The following is a 23,205-nucleotide window of genomic DNA, read 5'->3' as shown; positions in this document are numbered from 1 at the left end:
TCTCCTTCTTCCTTTGCTTGACTATTTGGATGATTAATGGATCACTGCAGCTTCTGACCAAGGAATGAATGGAAAGACAGCCAAAGGATAACATACCCACTTCTCAAATCACAATAATGACCATATTAGACACTTCTCCAGAGAGGCACAAGTCCCATCTGTTTGTCAGATATACTTCTGATGAATAACTTTAAGAGATGTTTTGCCTACATGCTACTCAGTTTTTAAAGAACATTATGAAAGCCTCTCAGAGCACTTCTCCTGAATTTTCAGATATATGCAGGGCCCACTTCTATATGCTGAGGTCATTGCTGTCCAATTTTCTCCAGGTTTCAGGAAGTGTTGGGGTACCCATTTAATTCTCTATCAGCAAGCCAATTTTTGAGACCACTTAACTTCTTAGCCTTCTCTGTCTCACTCTGGGAATGAAGTGACCTAGGCTGTAGTATGGTAAAAACATTGTTATAAAATTACATGCTATTTTCACTTACTTGTATTACTACGGATAGTCATAAACACAGATAATAAGAATAATATAAATATAATATTTAACTGTTTCTGTGCTGACAAGGTTTTATCCATTTCTGAAATTCTATGCTTTTATAAAAATAACATGGATATATTCTGTCTAGTTTTAAAAAGAAGAAGTAGGGCCAATGGATAAAAGATAGATGGAGGTAGGTTTTCCACAGTATGAAGCAGAATTTACCTATAATTTTAACTGGATAACTTATAAGATAATAAGTTATCTGTCACTATGAATCTACAGGCTTGATAACCAGACATACAGAAGAGATTAGTATCCTGTATGAAGTGCCAGAAAGAGCCACACAGTAGGCTGTGGGAGCAGGCTTTTACAGGGTAATCAAATCTGGATGGACTCCAACCAATGGGAGAAGGAAGGTCAAAAGTAATGGCAGATAAATTTTCTATCCCTTTTCCCTGTGATGGGTTGTCCCAAGGCACTATCTTCTATCTAGTCTCTCTGGAGATGTACCGTGTGGCCAACTGACTGGATCTCTTACGGCTTGTGAAGCAGTGTACTACCCAGTAATGCATGACCTTGTATTCAAATCCCATCTGTCTCTTCTCTATTTTCTCTTACTCTAACTATCCTAGATTTTACTTTCTGACAAAACATTAGCACTCAGCCCCTTCCTCGGGCTCTGTTTTCAATCAGCCTGAGCCAAGACACATGACTAGTCCAAAGCTAAAATAGGGGGGTGTAAATTTTGTTTGAAAATTCTTTGTCCATGAATAAAAATCCTAGCAGGGGACGATAATGATGATGATGACAATGATAATTAACATCTAACAGCTATGGGTACTGTGTTACAGGCACTGTTTGAAATGCTTTACGGGTGATAACATTTAACCCTCACAACTATCCTATGAAACCCTACTTTTCAGATGACAAACCTGAAGTATAAAAAGTTCACACATCTAATAAAGCCAAGGTCATATAGCTAAAGAGCAGCAGAGCTGGGACTTCACTCCAAGCAACCTGATGCATTTTCATTTGTGTTGAAGCCTGCCTCAGTAAGATGCAGTCCTGTCAGGCTTCCTGGACCTAGCTGGCAATTCTGAGGTTGATTCCACTGCTTGTGTAGCAGACTCTGAACGGGGCCGCGTGGGTCCCTGCCACACTGCTTATGATTGGAATACGGTCTCTAGAGAGCTGAGGTCTGTTTTCTTCCAAGAACATGTCATTGTTGGAGCATCAGACTCTCTACCTCCAAGGCTACCCAGCTTGCATCGAAACGAAGCATTACAAAAACCCACTTCATTGAACCAACGTCTCTCATATCTTCCCTTATTGTAGAGGTTTATCAAAGGTCTACTTTATTTTATACTTAATTCAGGGCATTTGTAGCTTTGTTTTGAATCATATTTGCCCACCGCCACACAGTGCATGTTATATCCATCCTGTATGCAAACGGACATGCCCATGCTCAGGCTTATTATACTCCATAATGTGACTATTTGGGGCTACACTACAAAGGTTTCCACTTTGTGTGATGTAAGATACTTATGACTGAAAGTGACCTATACTTTCCTTTTGCTTTTCTGTTGCTCTATTTAAAATAATGACTGCAGAATCTCTTTCAACAAAAGGTCATTTGTGTCAATGGACAGAACACAGAGGATCAGATCACCTGTGGTAATTGCAAATTAATACTCTCCTGGTAATGCATTAACTACACACTATTGATCTACAATTGAATCATAGAAGCTACTGAGAAGTGATTTTACTTTCCTATTTTTCAGGCTTTTATTGCTTTTTCCATAATGCATATTTCTTTCAACTGGAATTGTCCCTAATTATCTCCATTTTTAATTTCCCACAGTGAGATGACTTCTAACTTGTAATTAGAATCTGTAAAAATTCACATCTCTCTCTCTCTCTCTCAAAAGCCTTTTAGAAATCTACTGAACTATAACTTTGATGCCATAAAACACATACATGATGCACAGATACGTATTTCTAGAGAGCCAAGTTCTTGAATGATTTTTTTCCCACTTAGATAAAACAGAGAACCATTTGGTTCTCTATCTGAAATTATAATTTGTTGAGTAGTCTGCAATAAAACATTCAAAAGTTTCCCCCAAAAGCATTTTCTTCGGGAACATTGATGATGAGATGTTCTTTCCTAGAACAAACTTTTCACATATAAATAAACAGCTTATTTCAGAGATGATTTGTTTAAAGATTTTATTTATTTGAGAGAGAAAGCGCGAGTGGGGGTAGGGGGCGGAGAGAGAGGGAGAAGCAGGCTCCCTGCTGAGCAGGGAGCCCGACTTCGACTTTGCAGGGCTCGATCCCAGGACCCTAAGATCATGACCTGAGCCAAAAGCAGACGCTTAACCAACTGAACCACCCAGGTGCCCCTAGAGAATTTTTTGAGTGTAAGTGTGAGAGGAAGATGCAATAATCCAGTAAATATTTATCTGCACAGAATATTTCTGACAAAATCCATCTTTCCTCTTGTTTGTGTCAAACTCTTAACTGATATTAATTCTATCTGGGGGAACTAATCATAAGCTTGTTTTTCAGTGTAAAACTTGATTATGCTCCTAGGCTAGACAGGTCATCTGGCCTAAGCCTGGTTTCTGAATTGTGAGTTAGGAGTCACCGAACTAAAGAGATTTCCTGACAGTAATTGCCTTTACAACTTCTCATAAACCTTAAATTTATTATTGATTTTCTAAACTTCTAAATTGGAGACATTAGTTGTGATTTCTAATAAAAGTCTTTCTAAAATGTTTTTAGGCCTGTAAGGATTTTGGTATTTTACTGTAATTTCTTTCATAATCATTATTTGCATCAAGACTCACAATTAATACTGCAAAAATAAATGTGCACTCAAATTGTTCACTTATTCTTTATATCTCAGTAAATCATTATCATCTGTACCAAAAAACCCTTAAGAAATGTCAACTGCATGACTGGAATTACATAATCCTGTTACTCTTTTTTTCTAGGGGTTTATAATTAAAGACAGATACAATCACAGTTGATATTCATTTTACAATGAATCTCAAGAGCTGCACCAGGGTGCTGACGTCTCCCGGATGTGCCAGGCATCAATGGATGGCGAGAATAGTAGCTGAACCAGGGTAGCTGCAGCAAGGAGACACTCGAGGGACTGGGACTCTGATCTGTGGTATTCCCTTTAACATATTAAATATCACTTCTTCCTTATAATAACCCAATGAGATAGATACTATACCTTCCATTTGATGGATGAACACACAAAAGTCTACAAAAATTAATTAGCTTATCCAGCCATCAAATGGTGGGACTGGCAGTTGAGCAAAGGATGGCAGAAGTTGAGAGTTCCTCTTCTTTACTACCACACTCTACCTGGCAACACAACCACGTCTGGATATGTAACAATGGCACACAATACTGTTAGGGATATTCAAGACTAGAAGGAACTGAGGTTTTTGAAAAATGCTAGGAACCGACAATAGGGTTTATTAAATAGAAGCATAAGAACCAGGAAGTTGAGAACCTCGGTTTGCAAGATAAACAAAACCAAACCTATGAATTAGGTAATTATCTGGAGGCCTAAGGCAGACTCGTGATTTTACCCTCGGTAAGAAAAGATAACCACTAGCTTCCCTAAAAGTAGTTGCCAGAGCTCAGTTACAGGTGTGGTTCAGAGCCCCAGGCATTCTGTGGTGGAGCTATTTCTAGCAGGCTCTTCCTCCCTTCTCTTTTCTACTCTATCACACAACCTTAGACACACCCCACATCAAGATCAGAAAGCAAATAAATTAATCTTCACATTTTCTAATCTTTGAAGACGGTTAGAAATCACACCAAAATCTGCTCCATTAGAAATGGACTAGAAAGAAAATCAGGAGTATCTCAAGAGGAAGGAACGAAAAAAAAAAAAAAAAGGCGGGGGGAAACTGGAGTAAAATTAGAATGCACCACACCATAACTAAAATGATGATGACTGGATCTTTTCAGAAGAAAGTAACTCCAGGGAGCCTAGTTTGCTGTGAATATATTGTGGGGGTTATTGACCAAACACGAGGCTTACTGTAAGACTTACATGAGGCTTGTACACACATGTATGTAGGTGTCAGGAGAATAAAAGTTTCTAAGGTTTGGCTTGTTATGATTGCAAAAAAAAAAAAAAAACAAAAAACAAACTGCTGCTCCCAAACATAAAAATGTATTCAAAAATCAAAGGAACCAGTCTTATGGAACTATTCCATAGCCTGGAAAAATATCTAAATCTGTTTTGTTCCCATTAAAATAAGGATAGTAAGTATAAGGCAGACAGAGTCATTTAAAAAGAAGAGTGGCCATAACCCAGGAACATCATTATTATAATAAGCTAATAATTCAGTGTCATTTCAAAAATGTAACTCAGAGAAGTGATAAAAAATTGGAACAGCACCTACAATGCAAAATAGTGGGGTACAAAATTGAAAGTCATGATTAAAAACTCTTAGGGAGGTAGGCATTTATGAGGAATCAACTGTGAAATGTCTTTTTGTGGCCTGTACTTTCATTTTTTTCTTGCAAGAGAAAATTTAGAATGGCAAAACAATCTATTCTAATCTGAATCCTTGGGGAAAAAATTCATATATATGAAGCACATGATAGAACTGAGTGATTCTGAAAAGGGATTTGTATTAGTCTGAGTTTTAGGTTAATATTTAATGGTCTTTTTTGTGTAGAAAGTTGATGCTGATGTTCTACCATTAACCAAACAGGAACCTAGAAATAGATATGTTTCCTCTAGAAGCGATCAGTTTGTGTTGATAAAGTCACATTTTGGGGGGCCATTGTCCTTGGGAATAATCAAAAAATTATCTGCAAGGCAACTAACCAAGGATGAAGGAGGCTGCCAGTATCCTTAGAAGAAGAGGGAACTGAAATCTTGGAGGATAAAAACCATTAATTAAGAAGTGAACAAAATACCATGGAAGTACAAAGTAGAAAGGGCCCGCTGGGCATTTACTTGCTACTGGATCTGAGGAGATAGAGAGAAAAGGGGTGTGGTGTCAGCCTGTGGAAACATAAAGACTGCCACTCTTCATTAGTTTTCCATTAAACATAAAATAACATCTAAGTATCATGGCCTACAGTGCCCTACAAGATCCACCCCTGGATACGCACCTGTATCTCCTATCATCCTTACATCTGCTGTGCCCCTTGCCAGTCCTGAAACAGGGCAAGACTGCTCTCACCCTTGCACCCTATGGACTTTGTATTTATGCTCTTGCCCTTCCTTTTGCCAGGAGGACACTGTTCTCTTAGACTTCTGCATAGCTGACTTTTTTTTATTCATTTGAGTCTGGACTCAATTACCTTATCACTCCTTTGAGGGAGGTTATAGCATGTAAGGTTGCTGAGAGCATTCTCCACTGTCTGAGAACATCCTTGTTTTCTTCATGGCTAAAACCATGCCCGGCACACTATGGGCACCCATGATGTGATGAATGAAGATGTCATCTGAAGAGAGTTCAGTGGGGACATCACTTCCCTGTTTCTAGATATCATATTTCAGATGCAACTAAGATCCATCAGCTTTTGGGGGGAAGCTATATCACTGTGCTGTTTGTGTTGACCTTACTGTTAAGTAAACCCCTCTATAATTTTTCCACAAAATCTTCTCTTTCCCATGTCACCTCCATTTTCAATGTATAATTACATTTCTACATCCTAGGATGGGATCTTATATTTGTCATTAATCAACTTTATCATCTCATATTGTACCAGTCATATATGTATTATTTGCTTGCCCTGAATCTACTTCATAAGTTACTCTGCCTCCATATTTCATGTTACTTAAGAATTTGGATTTCTAAATTTCCCCCAAACAGAACTCAGAAGCTCCTGGGTTTCCAGTCTTTAAAAATCTCAGAAAGTCCTTTGTTCAGCATGTGGAAACTTACCAGACTTCAAAGTAACTTTGGAAACTGAAGAAGTCAGAGATAAATTATTTAGCAAAGAGGAAATGTGGGACCTGAAACTATAAAAATCCTTAAACAGAGCACTGGCAGTAATTTCTCTGACATCAGCTATAGCAACATTTTTCTATATGTCTCCTGAGGCAAGGGAAATGCAAGCAAAAATAAGCTATTGGGATTACATCTAAATAAAAGTTTCTGCACAGTGAAGAAAACAATAAAACTAAAAGACAACCTACTGAATCGGAAAAGATATTTGCAAACGACATATCCAATAAAGAGTTAGTATTCAAAATATATAAAGAACTGATACAACTCAAAATCCAAAAAAACAAATAACCCAATCAAAAATGTGCAGAAGACATGAACATATATTTCTCCAAAGAAGACACAGAGATGGCCAACAGACCATGAAAAGATGCTCAACATCACTCATCATCAGGGAAACGCAAATCAAAACTACAATGAGAGTATGGAATTGTTGAGTCACTATACTGTACACCTGAAACTAATATAACACTTTATGTTAACTATCCGGAATTAAAAACTTAAACTACAACGAGATGTTACCTCACAGCTCTCAGAATGGTTAAAATAAAAAATATAAGAAACAAATGTTGGCAAGGATGTAGAGAAAAAAGAACCCTCTTGCACTGTTGGTGGGAATGCAAAGTGGTGCAGCCACTGTGGAAAACAGTATGGAGGTTCCTCAAAAAATTAAAAATGGAACTACTCTATGATCCAGTAATCACACTACTGGGTATTTGCCCCAAAATACAAAAACACTAATTCAAAGGGATACATGCACCCCTATGTTTATTGCCACATTATTTACAATAACCAAACTATAGAAGCAGCCCAAGCGTCCATAAATAGATGAATGGATTAAGAAGTGGTATATATATACAATGGAATATTATTCAGCCATAAAAAGAAATGAAATCGCCACTTGCAACAACATGGATAGAACTAGAGAGTATAATGTTAAGTAAAATGTCAGTCAGAGAAAGACAAATGCCATATGATTTCACTCATATGTGGAATTTAAGAAACAAAACAAATGAGCAAAGGAAAAAAAGAGAGAGAGAGAAAGACAAACCAAGAAACAGACTCTTAACTACAGAGAACAAACTTATGGTTATCAGAGGGGGAGTACGTGGGGGAATGAGTGAAATAGGTGATGGGGATTAAAGAGTACACTTACCATGATGAAAACAATTATTTAACAAAGAACAAGGAGTTCCTCTGTAAAATGATAAGATTGGTGTAAACTCTACACAGGTGTAGGACAATAATTGAGAATGAATCATTCTCAAGGACAGAGCGAGCATTCGCATATTTATGATGAATTTCTCTTCCATTTTGCTAGCATATTTCTTAAGCACAGTTACATGGATGGTAGGTGATGCAGAGACAAATCATGGAGCAGAAATCAGGAAACATGGTTTCTAATCTTACTGGGTTAGCCAATTGATGAAATAAACTCAAGGAAATTGCTAACTTGCTAATCTGTAAAATGGGGTTAAAAATGCTTACTGATATGCCTATAGCTTTGTAAGAGTCAAACGAATTAATAACTGGAAAGGACTTTTTGAAAAACAGAAGGTAATATTCATCAGATCATTAATATTTTTTACCATAAAATTGCTATAGCATAGATCTTTCTAAATCTTTATACAGTCTGAATTCTGAACCCTAACTTAGTACTAGAGTCTATAAAATATTAAAGTAGATTTTTAAACAAATATACAATTATACATATCCAAATGAGTGTGGCTTTTTCAAAATAATCACCTTGGTAGATGTTGGCATTGCTCAGAAGAATTTTGTAACAATTCTTTTTTGAGCGGTTTATTAAAGTCAGTTCATGAACTGCCAGAAAAAGAGACACATGACTTTGTATATCTCAGTTCAACAACCAACTTCGTTCACTCAACTTGGCTTTCTTTAGCTTTGTTTACAGGAAATCAAATCCACTCTCAAAATATGAAGAGTAGTTACTGATGGTATTCAAAATACATTACTTCCCGAAGTGACTATTTCTAACAGTCATTTGGATGGACAAGTTATGGGATGGTTATTAAAAAATCAGTTACGTCCAATCACAACTCATTTCAAATGATACTGATAAATTCGACAGGTTGAGAGAAAAGCAACAAAGAAAACATAATGTTTGGAAAATAATATGTAACATAAGAATATCTAAACAACTGGTATTTAAAAAAACTGAATAAAAGGATAAATAGTAGTTTAAAACTTTGGTTAGTAATATGAAGATTTTTTTGACCAAGAAATGTAACTAGTAGTTTACCATATCTCTGTATATAACGCATAAAGGAGCAGACAACATAAAGGATCTAGTCAGAGTCAAGAAAAAAAAACTTCAGTGAAAGAAGTTTATACAAGATCAGAAATTTCATATGGCTATATCTGTAAACATCTTGGCTAACACATGGTTATTTTCTCACAAAAAAAACAGTCACAGTGTGATACGGTTACTTTTTCTTAGTAAAACTGTCTTTCAAAAAGATTAGACTTAATTTCACTTAATTTCCTTTGAATGTAGATGTTAATCTTTCTATCAAGTGGAGAGTGTGCATTCAGTCATTCAAAGGCCTAACAGGTTTCCATTTAATTTCCTCTATTTGCTTATAAACAACATTGTTGCACTAGAATCAGGATGCTTTTCAAAAATTAAAACCTCTTCCATTAAAAGTAACCATCCATTAAAGTAATTTAAAATAATGTAACAATTGACATGGTAATTGGAATTTCATTGAATGGATACTAAGAGCATATGTTTTCTTATATATTACTCTGAGAATATAGAGTTTCTATTTTTTTCAATACCCGCTTGCATATTGTCCTTAAAATTGAAAAGGAAACACTCATTAAAGCTAGGAAACAAGAAACTGCATAGTGGAAAGAAAAATATGTCTATTTTAACTAACTATGTGAAACAGTTCCGATTTCCATTTAAAATAACTTTGAATGGTATCAACTATTCTTCCTTCATATATCATAGCCTGACTTTAAAGTGAATGAAGACGGAAGAAAAAAATATCATTGAATAACTCTTGCCCACCTACCCAATAAAAATTTAGAATATAGTGTGCTAAATTTTTATCACCTCAAGACCCCCATCAATAAAGCTGAAGCACCAAAGTCTTCCTGTATGTTACGACCGCAAGAGAATGTCGGTAATGCATCTGCACTCATGCGGAAACAGTGTCATCATCTGCTTCAATTACTTCTTTTTCCCTACTTTTAATAAAATAATACAGCTCCTGATCACATTAAAAAATTTAGCTTGGACTAGTTCCATTAGAGCAGCTTTGATTATTGTTAAGGACTGATTTGGTCATCCACGTTTAGTGAGTGTCCATCACGTGACCATGACTCTTCATAGTAAATGCCCACTATGCTCCCTCTTCCTGTTGTATTTCAGGATTTTCTATTAAGTTCAGTGACAAACCCTAACAAAAGAAATGGGATTAAAAAAACCCACCCGTACAATCTCAATGAAGGCACAGGTCATAATTGTACATGAATGAACTGATGGCTTCCTATAATTTCCGATGTTCTGAATCAAAGTCCTTAACAGATTAAATTGTAATGGCAATATCATTAAATTAAACTATAGAAACCCAGAGTCATTCAGTGAGAAAAAAGGTAGTATAGTACTTATATTCTCTATCTATATACAATAGAGGAATTGAACATTTTGTGATGAAACCTATCACTAAAAGCAACTGACTCAGTCTGGGTTTTGTTTGCAACAGAAATCTCTACCTAGTTTTTTTTTTTTATTAATAGAAACTGCAAACTAGTACTTAAATCAGAGGAAAGGGATTTGGGCTCACCAGGGCTAGGTCTGGGACTAAAAAACTAAAACTAACAGTAAAAAAATAACAACAAAGAAACCAGTTTTAATTCATTAAAGTCCTCTCTTCACACTACGTTAAAGGGCAATTGTGCAAGTTATTTATTTACTATCCTCTTCATGGATAAACAATTGGTAGCCAGAAGCAAACTTCTTTTTTTCAGAGTAACCCCCAAAAGATTTTAAGACCTCAAGAGTTCATGAAGAGTTTGAAAACATAATTTAACAAGGAGGTATTTATAAATTTCAGTATTTGAAATTTACTAATAATTTTCATCTGTCCTTTTTAGAGCTCTAACTTGCATACTCTAATTAATGAAAGCCTATCAAGTAAGAAGAAAAATCATATTTCAAACACACTGGAGTTTGCATAAATAAATTAGAAGTCAGTTTAGTTGACTGACAAAGTTGTAACAGCAGTTACCCAAGAACACAAACCTATAATCGGTTTTGAACCTTACTTCTTGGCCACAGTATTGTACCTGGTTCTGTTGTAATAGTCATTTTCACTCCAAAGATGTACTAGGGAAATGATCTGGAACCCAAATTACTTTCTAGCTAATTCCTTAGTTTTTATAGTCAACATTCACTGACGCATTTTGAAGGTAGAGTTATTGGATGTTTCACCACTGAAATGTTAACATCCTTGTCAAAGCAAGTTACAGAATAAGATAATAGAAATAAACAGTGCCAATGTGAAATGCTACATTCCTAGAAATGGTAAAGAAGACTTCAAAAATTACCCACTAAAATGCAACCTGAAACCCTAAAAGGCATTTCTGTTTATAAACTGCAAGGTGATCTACAGTATTTTGTAATTTTTATATTTCAGTTAGCTCTCAATTAAAAATTTAAGCAAGTGATGTTACAACAGAAGTATTTTCCTTCCCTGATTCACCATCTTCAATTATTTATTCAAATGTTACCTTTTCAATGAGGCCTCTTTTTTTCACAGCACTTACCATCATATATACCAAATATACTTACAGTTCATATTTATTATATGTTATGTTTCTTCCCTCACTAAAATGTAAGCCCCAGAGGTAATGGACTTTTGCCTGTCTATTCCCAGAAGAATTCCAAATTCCTAGAACAGTGCTAGGCATGTAGTAGGTTCTCAATAAATATTTATTGAATGAACAAACATACAAATGATTCTCTGTGATGAATGATGACTAACAAAAAGGCATGTTCTATTGCACTTATCCAACTTACGAAAATATTTTAGATTTCCATTTTGAAATGTCCATACTTTTTCTAAAGTCACATAGAAGGTCATAGCTGTTGAATTCATTTAAAACTGAATTTGAAATTACTGACTAAATCCTTATTCCAGTAGTGAACTCACCTACTTACGCAGTCTATGTATGTGTATTAAGATCAGGATCAAAATATTTATGTCACTATTTCTGTACCCACTACTTCTCTTTCTACACCCCAGTGTATCAGCACCACCACCCTATACTTAAATACATTTCATTTGTCTGATCACATCTTGTAAAAAAATGCATTTTGTCAGTATGTACTTCACTCCTGAGTAGAAATAATTGGAAAGATAGATTTGACAGTACTCAACTCAGAGATATATAAGTGGATGAGCTCTTCAAGGGAAATATTATAGAACCAGAGAAGGGGACCTATATGATAAGAGCCAGCAAACAAATGGCATCAGAGAAATAGAGGGTGATGATGGAGGGTGATCTACCTTGAGGTGCATGAAAAATATATGAACTAACTGCTGGGGACAATTTGATGTGGATTTTTTTAAAAGATAAATAAAAACAGATGCTGACTAGCACCCAAGGCCCAGCTAACATTAAACACTGTGAATTTGAAGTAAATCCAATTGGCAGAGTTACTTGAATTTCTCTAATAATATTCAGCAGCCCAGAAGTATAGAAAATGAAAGGTCAGATTAACCCAGGACTAGGGAGCAGAACAGGATGAAATTCAGTTACAATGGAAGAGACACAGAAATATTGTACATTCTCTATCCCATTCAAATGTGATGCCAAAATTCTAAATTCAAGGGTTTTCCCCTCTCATAACCATCCTAAGTATATCTTAATACTGATTTTAGTTCAGTTCAGATTTTAGCTAAAATTGGGTTAAAAATGTGTTCTGGCTAAATAAAACTCTGACTCAAGCTAATGGTGTGGAATTTATACATAATCTTTAATCTTCTACCAGTTGAAGCCTATGTGCAGAACTTCACATTTTTAACCAAATCATTTGGGAACCAATATTTTACATAGCTGGAAAGTCTCCCTGCAGTTCCTAGTGGGAGCTGAAGGGCAAGTCCTTTGGCAACCACTTTGTAGACCATGTTAACCCTTTCATCTCCTCTTCACAATCCGGTTAAAAAAAAAAGGCACAACTCCAACACATTCATTTAACAAATTCATTCAACGAATACTTAGTATGCTTCTGCTATCTACTAAGGAGTCAATACACTGGGTGACCAGTACTTTAAGATGGAGCCTGGCATGAAAAGATAATTGAGCAAAACAAATTCCCTCTTTTGAAATCTGAGCCAAGAGATATGAAGCTAAGGAGGCATTTCATGTGGAAGTTGGAGCTGAAAAACCACCAGGTAGAGGGGACCCAGGTGTCATGCAGCAGGCAGAAGTACAGAGGAGGCAGAAGCAAGGAGTAAACTACGGAGAGAGAAAGAGTGAATGGAACTCTAGATTCCTCTGAGGGAGAAATCACATGGACCATAAAAGAGAGATGGAGGAAATCTCCCCTGAGAACTGCCCACCCCCCCGGTTCTTAGAGTTCTAGTGCCAGGGTCCCCTGATCCAGACAATACAATACGCTACATTTTCTTAAGGTACTCTGAGTGATTCTCTGCTTCTTGATCCAAGATGGGCCTAAGCAGAAACCACAATGTGAATGATTATTTCACCAAACATACACATTTTTGTGAGGACACGTGGTATTCTACATATATTCATATACTATGGTCCACACACCAAGTACATCTCTTCTTGGAAAGCATGTTGACTTATTTCTCCCTGTTTTGACGTTTCTTCTCTTCTTTGCATCCTTTCTCTAAGGAAGAAGGTGTAGCCTGAATATGTAAGCCTCAAGCAGGTGGGGAAGACCTGCCTATTGCTGATATTCTCACCTTAGAGGTTCTGGGAGGGGACGGGCAACATGAACCGTTGGAAGAGCACTGGTATTACACATTTGGAACCTGCTGTCTGAGTTCTGGCTCTAGCACGCGTCATGTGACTTTGGCTACATTCCTTTAATCCTCCAAGCCTCAGGTGATGTCAATCAAAACAAAGGCAAACCTAAAAGATATTGTGGATTCGGTTCCAGACCACCACAATAAAGCAAATAATGCATTAAAGTAAGTCAAATGAATGTTTTTGGTTTCTCAGTGCATATAAAAGTTGTGTATATACTACACCATAGTCTATTAAGTATGTAATAGCATTATGTCTAAAAAATGTACATACTTTAATTAAAAAATACTTTATTACTAATAAATGCTAACCATAACCTAATCTTTTAGTAAGTCATAATTACTGATCATAGACTATCATAACAGATATAATAATAATATTTTTAAAAGTATGAAATATTGTGAGAATTACCAAAATGTGCCACAAAGATACAAAGTGAGTAAATGCTGTTGGAAAAATGGGGCCAGTAGACTTGTCTGATGCAGGGTTGCCACAAACCTTCAGTTCGTTTTTTTTTTTAAGATTTTATTTATTTATTTGACAGAGAGAGAGAAAGAGAGAACGCACAAGCAGGGGGAGGGGCAGAGGGAGAAGCAGGCTTCCCGCTGAGCAGGGAGCCCGACATGGGTCTCGATCCCAGGACCCCAGGATCATGACCTGAGCTGAAGGCAGATGTTTAATCCACTGAGCCACCCAGGCGCCCCTCACAAACCTTCAATTTGTAAAAAATGCAATATCTATGAAGTGCAATATAGTGAAGCACAATAAAACTATTTCACTCTCAGGTGAGTGTGTAAAGACTATCTGTAGCATCAGCTAAAAGCAGCACTTGGTAATCTTAACAATCTTCACCCCCATGTGTGACCTGCCAAAGATCACATGTTGGGAAATGAGCAAGCATCTTTTCTGGGACCTACTCACAACCCACTCGTATCTTCCAGTCCATACATTTCTCCTTGTTCGTGAACGCAAATTCAGGTGATATTCAAGCCTGGACATACATTATCTTCAGATTTTTCTTGAAGTTGTTGCTCCTTGTTCTTTATTCCTTCCTTCCTGATGTCTCAAGATACTTTCTTTAACATTTCTTTTCTCAGGAACTTCTGTTAGCCATTCTTTTAGTTCTGGTTTCCTGGCAACAAATTCTCCTAGCTTTTCTTCAGTCAAGACTGTGTTGCTTTCTCCTCCCTGAAGGATATAGGATTCTGGGTTGATAGTTCTTTTCCTTCAACAGTTGAAAAATATTGTCCCACTTCCTGGACTTTTACACTTTCTGATGAGAAATCTATTTCCATTAAAATTGTTCCCTCTAGGTAAAATGTTTTTTTTCTTGCTTCCAAGGTCCTTTTTTATCTTTAGTTTTCAGAAGTTTGACTATGATGTGTTTCAGTATGGATTTCTTTTTTTTTTAAGATTTTATTTATTTATTTGACAGAGAGAAAGAGAGATAGCGAGAGAGTACAAGCAGGGGGAGTGGCAGACAGAGGGAGAGGGAGAAGCAGTCTCCCCACTGAGCAGGGAGACCAATGTGGGGCTCAATCCCAGGACCCTGAGATCATGACCTGAGCCGAAGGCAGAAGCTTAATCTACTGAGCCAACCAGGTTCCCCAGTATGGATTTCTTTAGATATATCATATTTGAGGTTCATTCAACTTCTTAAATCTATAGGGTTTTGCCTTTTTGCAAAAAATTAGGAAGTTTTTAAACATTATTTCTTTGTCATCCTCTCCTTCTGTGACCTCTCTGAATGTTCGATCTTTCATTATAGTCTCACAGTTCCCTGAGGCTCTGCTCATTTTTTTTTCATTCTTTTTTCTCTGTGTTGTTCCAATTGGTTAATTTCTATTGCTCTGTCTTCCACTTCACTGATTCTTTCTTCTGTTTTCTCCATTCTGTTGTTGAGCCCATTAACTGAGTTTTAAATGTTAGTTATTATAATTTTCATTGAAATTTCCATTTTGTTCTTCTTTATATCTTCTATTAGCATTCTGATACATACTATTTCCACCTTAGACTATATTTTGTTAAAGGATGTTAACTCTGATTGTCAAATTGGAACACAAGATATTTGTTCTCCATAATAATAATAAAAAAAACAAAAAACAACAAGATATTTGTTCTCCAGAGAATATAAGTGAAGCTAAACTCTGTGCTTCCTAATTTCATTCAGTGCTAGGTAGTAAGAATCCATATTAATGGAGTATTACCTGAGAGGTCACAGTCTAATCGTCATATGAAAAAGTTTATCCCTGGGTCAAGTCAGACCATCTAAATCTGCATATCTAGCCTCAGAGAAATGTTTACACTATAATGTGCCAAGGCACTGTACTGGGCCTTTTCTGAGCAGCATAATAACAAGCAAGTGTATAAGTAATAAGTAAAAAATTATATGTAGGAATTCCATTAAGAGTATAATGTACTACTTCTCAAAGTATCCCTTTATGACAGTAATGGAAGAATTTTTCTCAGCTCTGTACCACAAGAAGTTGAATAATCAATTTATATTTATATTTTTAAAGTTATGAAACCAATAATTTTCTTGCTTTGGCTGCCAGGAAGTTCAGAGTCAAATTTGGTAATCCCTCCAGTACATTATGGAATAGATTTTGTATATTGGCCTTACCCATGACTTCATTTTATTTTTCAAACAAGATTTTACTTTTACCCAGATTTCTTCATGTATTTGTTTTTTTCCCCAGTTCTACAGAATGCATTTTGGTACCTGATTTCATTTATTTTGGAAACAGGGAGATAAGCGAATATATTTTTACAAGATAGAAAGTTTGTAAGCCCTAACTAAGACAGGAAATAAACCTCAGGTTTGTTCTCGACTCACAGTAGGAACTTAATGAGTGCTGCCATTTTAATCCCACACCCCACATTTTAATCTCTTTCTCAGGAGACCCTGCAAGAATATATCTGTTGTCACATAATTTACACTAGATGTGTTAGACAGAGCTTTTTGAAGGGGCAAACACAAGTACTACCTGGAGGACTGAGGCTCCGCTATGGAGAAACTGAAGACCACTTTCAGCTGAGTCAATTCCACCAGTGGCCAAAATGGGAAATCCAGGCAAAGCACGAGCAATGGAGGTCACAGCTCTCAAAGCAATAGGTCTGATTGCTGTGCCTACAGAAAATGAGAATAATCAATGGTTAGCACATTGACCATTTGAGCATATAATCATTATTATGCCATATAATCATTATACGCCATATAATCATTATTATGTAATGGTAGTGCTGTACTAGACAAAAGTCAATTTTCCTTATCTTTACTTTTTTTTTAAGATTTTATTTATTTATTTGACAGAGAAAGAGAGAGAGAGAGAACACAAGCAGGGGGAGGGGCAGAGGGAGAAGCAGACTCCACGCTAAGAAGGGAGCCTTATGTGGGACTTGATCCCAGGACCCCGGGATCATGACCTGAGCTGAAGGCAGAGGCTTAACCAACTGAGCCACCCAGGCGCCCTATCTTTACTTAAGATGTGTGTGTGTATGTGTGTGTGTGTGTGTGTGTGTGTGTGTGAGAGAGAGAGATACATATACATTGCCATGTTTTAAAGTATGTTAATTTGTAAATGGATATGTATTTATTTTAAGAATTTTAATGCTATTATTGCAAGCAAACGTGTTATGCAAGTGGGTATAGCAACTTTAGAACTCCTGCATAAAATACATGCATAATACAATTTGATATAGAGTAATGTGTAAAAGATTATATGGAATATTCAAGCATCTGTTTTAAAAAGAACAAGGAACAGCAGATTTTGAAAAAGAAAAACAATCACATACAGTGCATAAATAGACATACAGCTCTGTTATGTTTCCACTAAGTATAAAGCAGCTGGTGTGAATAGAGATACTGTGAAAACAAGCAAGGTGCTGATGAACTTACAGATTCCATATTGCTTTTTACATGTATTACTCACAATTTGATGAAATATAGTGAACCTAATCTAATTTTTCATACATTAGAAGGTTTCCACCAAGGTAAGGACAATTTACTAGAATTCAGTAATTAAAGAGAATGTGCTTAATTTTTAAACTTCACTCAGCCAGACACTACCAATACATTATTCCCTAATCATAATGAAAACTTCATGGATGGACAGAACACTTGGGGGTCATTTTTTAAATGATTATATTGTATTAAAGCTGCTTTCAACTCTCAAGGGTTAACATATCCTGAAGTAAATTAATGCTTTCATCACATCGGAATATAATTTGGTATTTCTGGTGTGGATTCATTAAGTCATTGTTCTTTAAAGGTATTTTCTGAACTAAAAATAGTTTTACTTGTGCAAGAATTTGATACTGCCTCAAAAACACAAATAAGCAACTGGTAAAATCAGCCTCATGTGGTGAGTACTTTATCATTACCTCCACCACCACCAGCATCTTCACCAGCATGATCAATACGTATTTATGGGAGGGTTCACTTTGAGGAAGCACAAAGAATTTTCCTTAATATTAGTGGACTTATTTTTATCCTCTTCACATCCATTTCAGATGATATTAAATTCAGGTGTAACCGATGTTTTTGCATTTAACACCAAAAATGTTTGTGGAAATGTCTGTTCCTATTGCTCCCACACCTTAAAATCTTCCTCTAGATATTAATGTTTCTTGGTCAAGAATGCTCAATGCTGAGACTTCAGAATTCCACAATGGACACTGAAATACAAGGCAGTCAGTTAGGGCGAATTAGAAACTGAACATCAAGATCCTATTTCTACTTCAAAGTGTTTATCAGTGACTTCTTCGTCTGTCTGAGAAGGTAGAGAAGGTAAGAGAGTACACAGGAGAATGCATAGCAAGAATATATACTCACAGTGACACCCACATACACATTTATATGTACAAATCTTTAGCTGTACTAAAAAGAAATCTGAGTAAGAATAAAAGTTAAAGAAAAACATTTTAAAGGCAATCTGAAATTTAAATAAATCTTTTAGATTTACATATATCTATCTGCATAATATAACAGATATGTTCAATACATACTAAGCTGATGGCTTCTTTACATACATGTTACTTTGAAGTGATAAACACTGGGATTCTTTTTTTTTTTTTTTCTTATGTAGTTGACCCTAGAGAGTAAAGGAAATTTGAGCTAAGCAGATAAATAATTTATTTCTAACTGCACTGTTAGAAGACTATCATTAACACTAAGGGATAAAATTTCAAAGTGGTACACAGGGATTTGGCCACATATTCCAATTGATATTAATGGACATCAAATGGCAAAATCCCAGAACACAGCTTTGAAAATTTAACCAGTTACATTTAAAGGGCAACATTATTACACAGGTGTTAAAAAACACCAGCAAATCCTCAATGGCATTTGAAGATGTTCAATTAGGTCAATAAGACATTTTCTATTTCATGTTTTTCCTTCTTTACTAAAACTTTCTAATCTACCTAATGAACATGAAAACCTTTCAAACTAATAAAGACATCTTCTTAAAAATTAAGAGTAATTATGTTCTCTCAGGAAATGTGATCCAAAAATGAGGAAATGGGTCCTTCTGTTCCTGGGTAATAGTAAATTCAGTTTTTATTTCCATTATAAATTCCATTTGATTAGTTTTCTTTGTAACTCAACTGATTTAATATGAAATATAATCTACCTGTTCTCAGAGAGCATTTTTATGGGGAATAGGTTTTAAAAATGACTTTTATCTATCATGAAAGATTTCTGGAAGGAAATCTTTTGAAAGTATATAAAAGGATCTTTCTAAATTGTTATATAGAAATTTCTTTTTAGTTTTAAAATGACAGGAATAAAGAAATAAAAAGTTCAAGATAAAAATAAAAGTTTTGGTATAAGGAAAACACATATTATCAATACTATACAGAGTTGTACACATGTCAATTAGAACACATAAATATTTCCAGGATCACAGCTATTCAGATAAGGATTTTTACGATTTTGTCACTGCTCCAGTAATTAATGATTTTAGACCAAAGACCAGGGAGGAAGAAGCCAGTTTGAGAGGCTTAAGGAATTGAATGTAGACTCCGTCTATAAGAAAATGACAAGGTTTAAATCAAGAAATTGAAATCCTATAAGCTTAAATGAACTCATAGGCAACATGCAATTTAAATTAAGCCCTCATCCACATGGGATGGCCAGATGAACCCAAATTCAGTTATATCAAGCCATTCTGTTCCAACCATGTGGAATGCTCCAATCAAGGTCAAGCCATTCTGAATTCCCAAATTTTGAAACAAACTGAAGGTTTAAACAATCAACCAAACAAACAAACAAAATGAACCGGAGTTCCAACACTGCTGCCAAGAGCTCTGATTGGTTCTAGAACAACCTACTAGAAAAGCTGGTGGACTAGACTGAACTGTAACTTTTGACATCTAATCAGTCTAGGCCTTCCTTAGAGTCACATCTTGAAATGCCAGTCAATGTACTGAAGTCATAGATCTTCTCTGAGAAACTTCACAGAACATTTTTGGATTGATTCCTCTTCTAGAAAAAACATTCTAATAAGCCAGAGATTTTTTAATTAAAAGTTAATCAATCTGATTTGGATGAATTTTTTTCTTAAGAAAATGATAGTATCACTTGCCAATATCATTTTAAAACAACTTTTAAAATGCTACCATTAACAATAGTGTTATGTATTGATATGTAAGTATTAAGGTATTATGACTTACTTAATCAGTTTCCTTGTGCAGGCCTCATTTATCCATTCATTTGTCCATCTGTCTATCTAAGAAATGTCTATTAAGTACCTACGCCTTTAAAAAGAAATTGTACTAAAGCTGAAAATCTTTCAAGAATGATCCCAGTTAATCAATTTGTGTCCTTACCACGTTGTCATCAATGACAGATACCCAAAACACTAGTCCCTGTGATTTTAGGAGGTAGTTTTAAGGCAAATAATACGAATCCAATTATTTATTCTGTACAGATGTTCCATTAGGGAAAATTCACATTCATTTAAGCATCATACATTTTATAAATACTATTAATATGAATTTTAGAAAGAAGGCAATTTGAGGATGAACTAGTCACAGCATCAGACAGAAAACAGGGCCAACCGCTTAGGTTCAAATTCTAGCTCCACTATCAGCAAGTTGTGTGACTTTGTGAAAATTTCTTAATCTCATGTACCTCTGTTTTTTTCATCTATAGAATAATAAAATTACAATCACAACTTCAGAGAGTTTTTTTGAGGATTAAGTGATTTAATATATATATAAAGGGCTAGCAGGGATAAAAACTGTACAGGTGTTTGCTATGCTGATCTGTACTACCACGAGGACAATTGATTTCAGGGGGAGCATTTATTCAGTTTCCTTTGACAGTGTGCCTGCTACGTTTTTGCTGTAATGCAATTAAACCATTTTTTTTTTTATTAGAGACAAAAGCATGATGCCTATGATGGTAGAACTCAGTATCCCCTGAAACCTTACGAGGACCACACATCCAGCCTCCTTGCCCCCTCTCCTAACAGCTCTCATTCAGTAGTGTCATAACGTTGTTGGTGAGATTACTTTAACTGACTCCAGAGGCAAAAATCTCAAAGGCAGTCATCAATATATTTAAGAATTTTGTTTTTGAGAATCCAAAGGTCCAAGCACTAAACCAATATAGAAGGATTTTAATGACAGCTTCAGAACTCAAGTTTATTGGTGAAAAGGAGGTAGAGCTTTACTTTGCATGACTAAATCCTTGAAGAGTAAGGAATTTCTAATGGGCAAGATAGTGTGGAACATATGCTAATTTTGGATAACTGGAATTTTGAATAATTGAGTTTAATTCTGTTTGTTTTTCCCCTAATCATTTGACTCCTAGGACAGCTACTGTTGCACATTTAATTGTTAGAGCTAAGTCCACAATAAACTCCCTGATAATAGCCCTAGCTGGCAATAAAACAGAAAGTGGGTTATAATACTCACTCATGCTCACTGTGTATACAAAAAGAAAATGTAGTTTTAATTTGCTTACATTAATTAAAATACAATGAATTAAGTAGATAATAAATTCATTAGAAATTGAACTTTGCCTACCTAATTGTTAATAATTTTAACATCATCTAGAAGAAAGAAAATATTAGCAAATCAAGCATTTCAAGGATTTAGGAGTTGAAAGATTGATTTTCATAAAATACTAAAATACACATAAGTCAAGCACCAAAAAATTTATGCTTTACTAAAACAAGTTTAAAATGTTAATGAACCTAATAAACTGATAAATACTTGAAGCATAGCTATTTAAAAATACATCTTTACACATGGATTAAAGTCCTCTGAGAAAATTTGCATAATTCAACCAGAAACTGAAGTACTAAAAGGATCCACGGTTATATGTAGAGATATGAAATTTAAAGAGGAGAAATGGGAAAAACAAAATCAATTGTTTTATGTTGTTGTTATTTTACTTTCATTGGGAAAAAGTGAAAATTATCTTATGAAAATGTTTTAATTTTAGTTGACTATTTCAAGAATTTTTTCCTAAGTCCTTATATCTTTATGGCTATGTTTATTTGCTTCATAATATATTCAATATGTTCATAGTCAATTCACATTCAGTAACTTGGTACCTAGCATGTGCCAAGCATTTTATTTTAAAGCAAAAGAATTAAGACTACTCATTGAAGAGGGGGCCATTTTCCTTTCTGACAGTATCAGCTGCTGGTAGTGGAAGGATTGGGAGCGCCCATTCAGGGAGTGATTTCCATGTGCCAGACCTGAGGCTGAGGCTTCATACAGTTGGTGCAACGTAACCCTCACGATGCTGTGAAGGTAGATGCTGTCATCTCTATTTCATATATGAAGAAAGGGAAACTCAAACTGCATAAATAACCTGTTTGATGTCACACAGTTTAAAAAGGATAGACTGGAATCAAACACAAAGTCTCTGTGACATGAAAGTCCGTACTCTTCAGCTGTTACTGAGAAATGACAGTGCAGCATTTATGAAGAGGATCATCTTCATATTGTCTTTGCCTAAGAAAACCAGTATCAGTATGGCCTATGGCCTAATGCTAAGAGCATAGGTTCTAATGTCCAACCAATGAGGTGTAAGTCTCAGCTCACTTACTTTAGGTAAGTGTGACTTTGAGCAAACTCCTTAACTTCCTAAAACATCCATTTTCCCTATCTGTGAAACATGGTCATTAATAACAGTATCAGAGCAAACTGGGGAGAATTAAATGATACAATTCACTAAAAGCACTTGGCATACTGCCTGGTTCCTAGTATACATAGGCTAATATTACTGTCAAAGCTAGAGAAACTAAGCAGAAAAATAAACATTCAGCTACAAACATGTGGGGATAAACACTTAAGGGGTGTTAATTAACCTCTTAGATCTCAAGTTTGGAGATTCTCTTGTAATCCATATGTCATTTCAATTGTAAAAAATACATACTTTGAGTCTATGATTATAAATGCATATATTTGTGTAAGTAAATCTTTATTAGGTTTATAATGCAATGGCAATATCTAAATGTATATGTCTTTTCATCCAGAAACTCCACTTTGAGGAATCTATTCTATTAGTACATAGACACAAAGTTACATGGACAAAGATCTTCCTTGAAGTATTGTTTTTCATAGCAAAATAGTGAAAACAACATAAATTACCACCAACAGTTATGCTATTAAATATAGTTCATATACATACAATATCCTAGAAATTTTTTTAGAAGATTTTATTTATTTATT

General features: G+C 35.4%; 1 protein-coding gene across 1 annotated transcript in view; it reads right to left on the bottom strand.

The window, feature by feature from the left end:
- Positions 1-23,205, bottom strand: part of DPYD (dihydropyrimidine dehydrogenase) — a 794,994-nt gene that overhangs the window by 134,802 nt on the left and 636,987 nt on the right. Inside the window, exon 19 of the mRNA XM_036111511.2 lies at positions 16,500-16,642. Coding sequence (XP_035967404.2) covers positions 16,500-16,642 — 143 coding nt within the window. The remainder of the gene's footprint in view (positions 1-16,499; positions 16,643-23,205) is intronic.

This window comes from Halichoerus grypus, chromosome 5, assembly GCF_964656455.1.
Source record: "Halichoerus grypus chromosome 5, mHalGry1.hap1.1, whole genome shotgun sequence".
In the NCBI taxonomy this organism is placed as follows: domain Eukaryota; kingdom Metazoa; phylum Chordata; class Mammalia; order Carnivora; family Phocidae; genus Halichoerus; species Halichoerus grypus.
The sequence above is the reverse complement of the archived record's forward strand: the minus strand, read 5'-3'. Positions and strand labels throughout refer to the sequence as shown.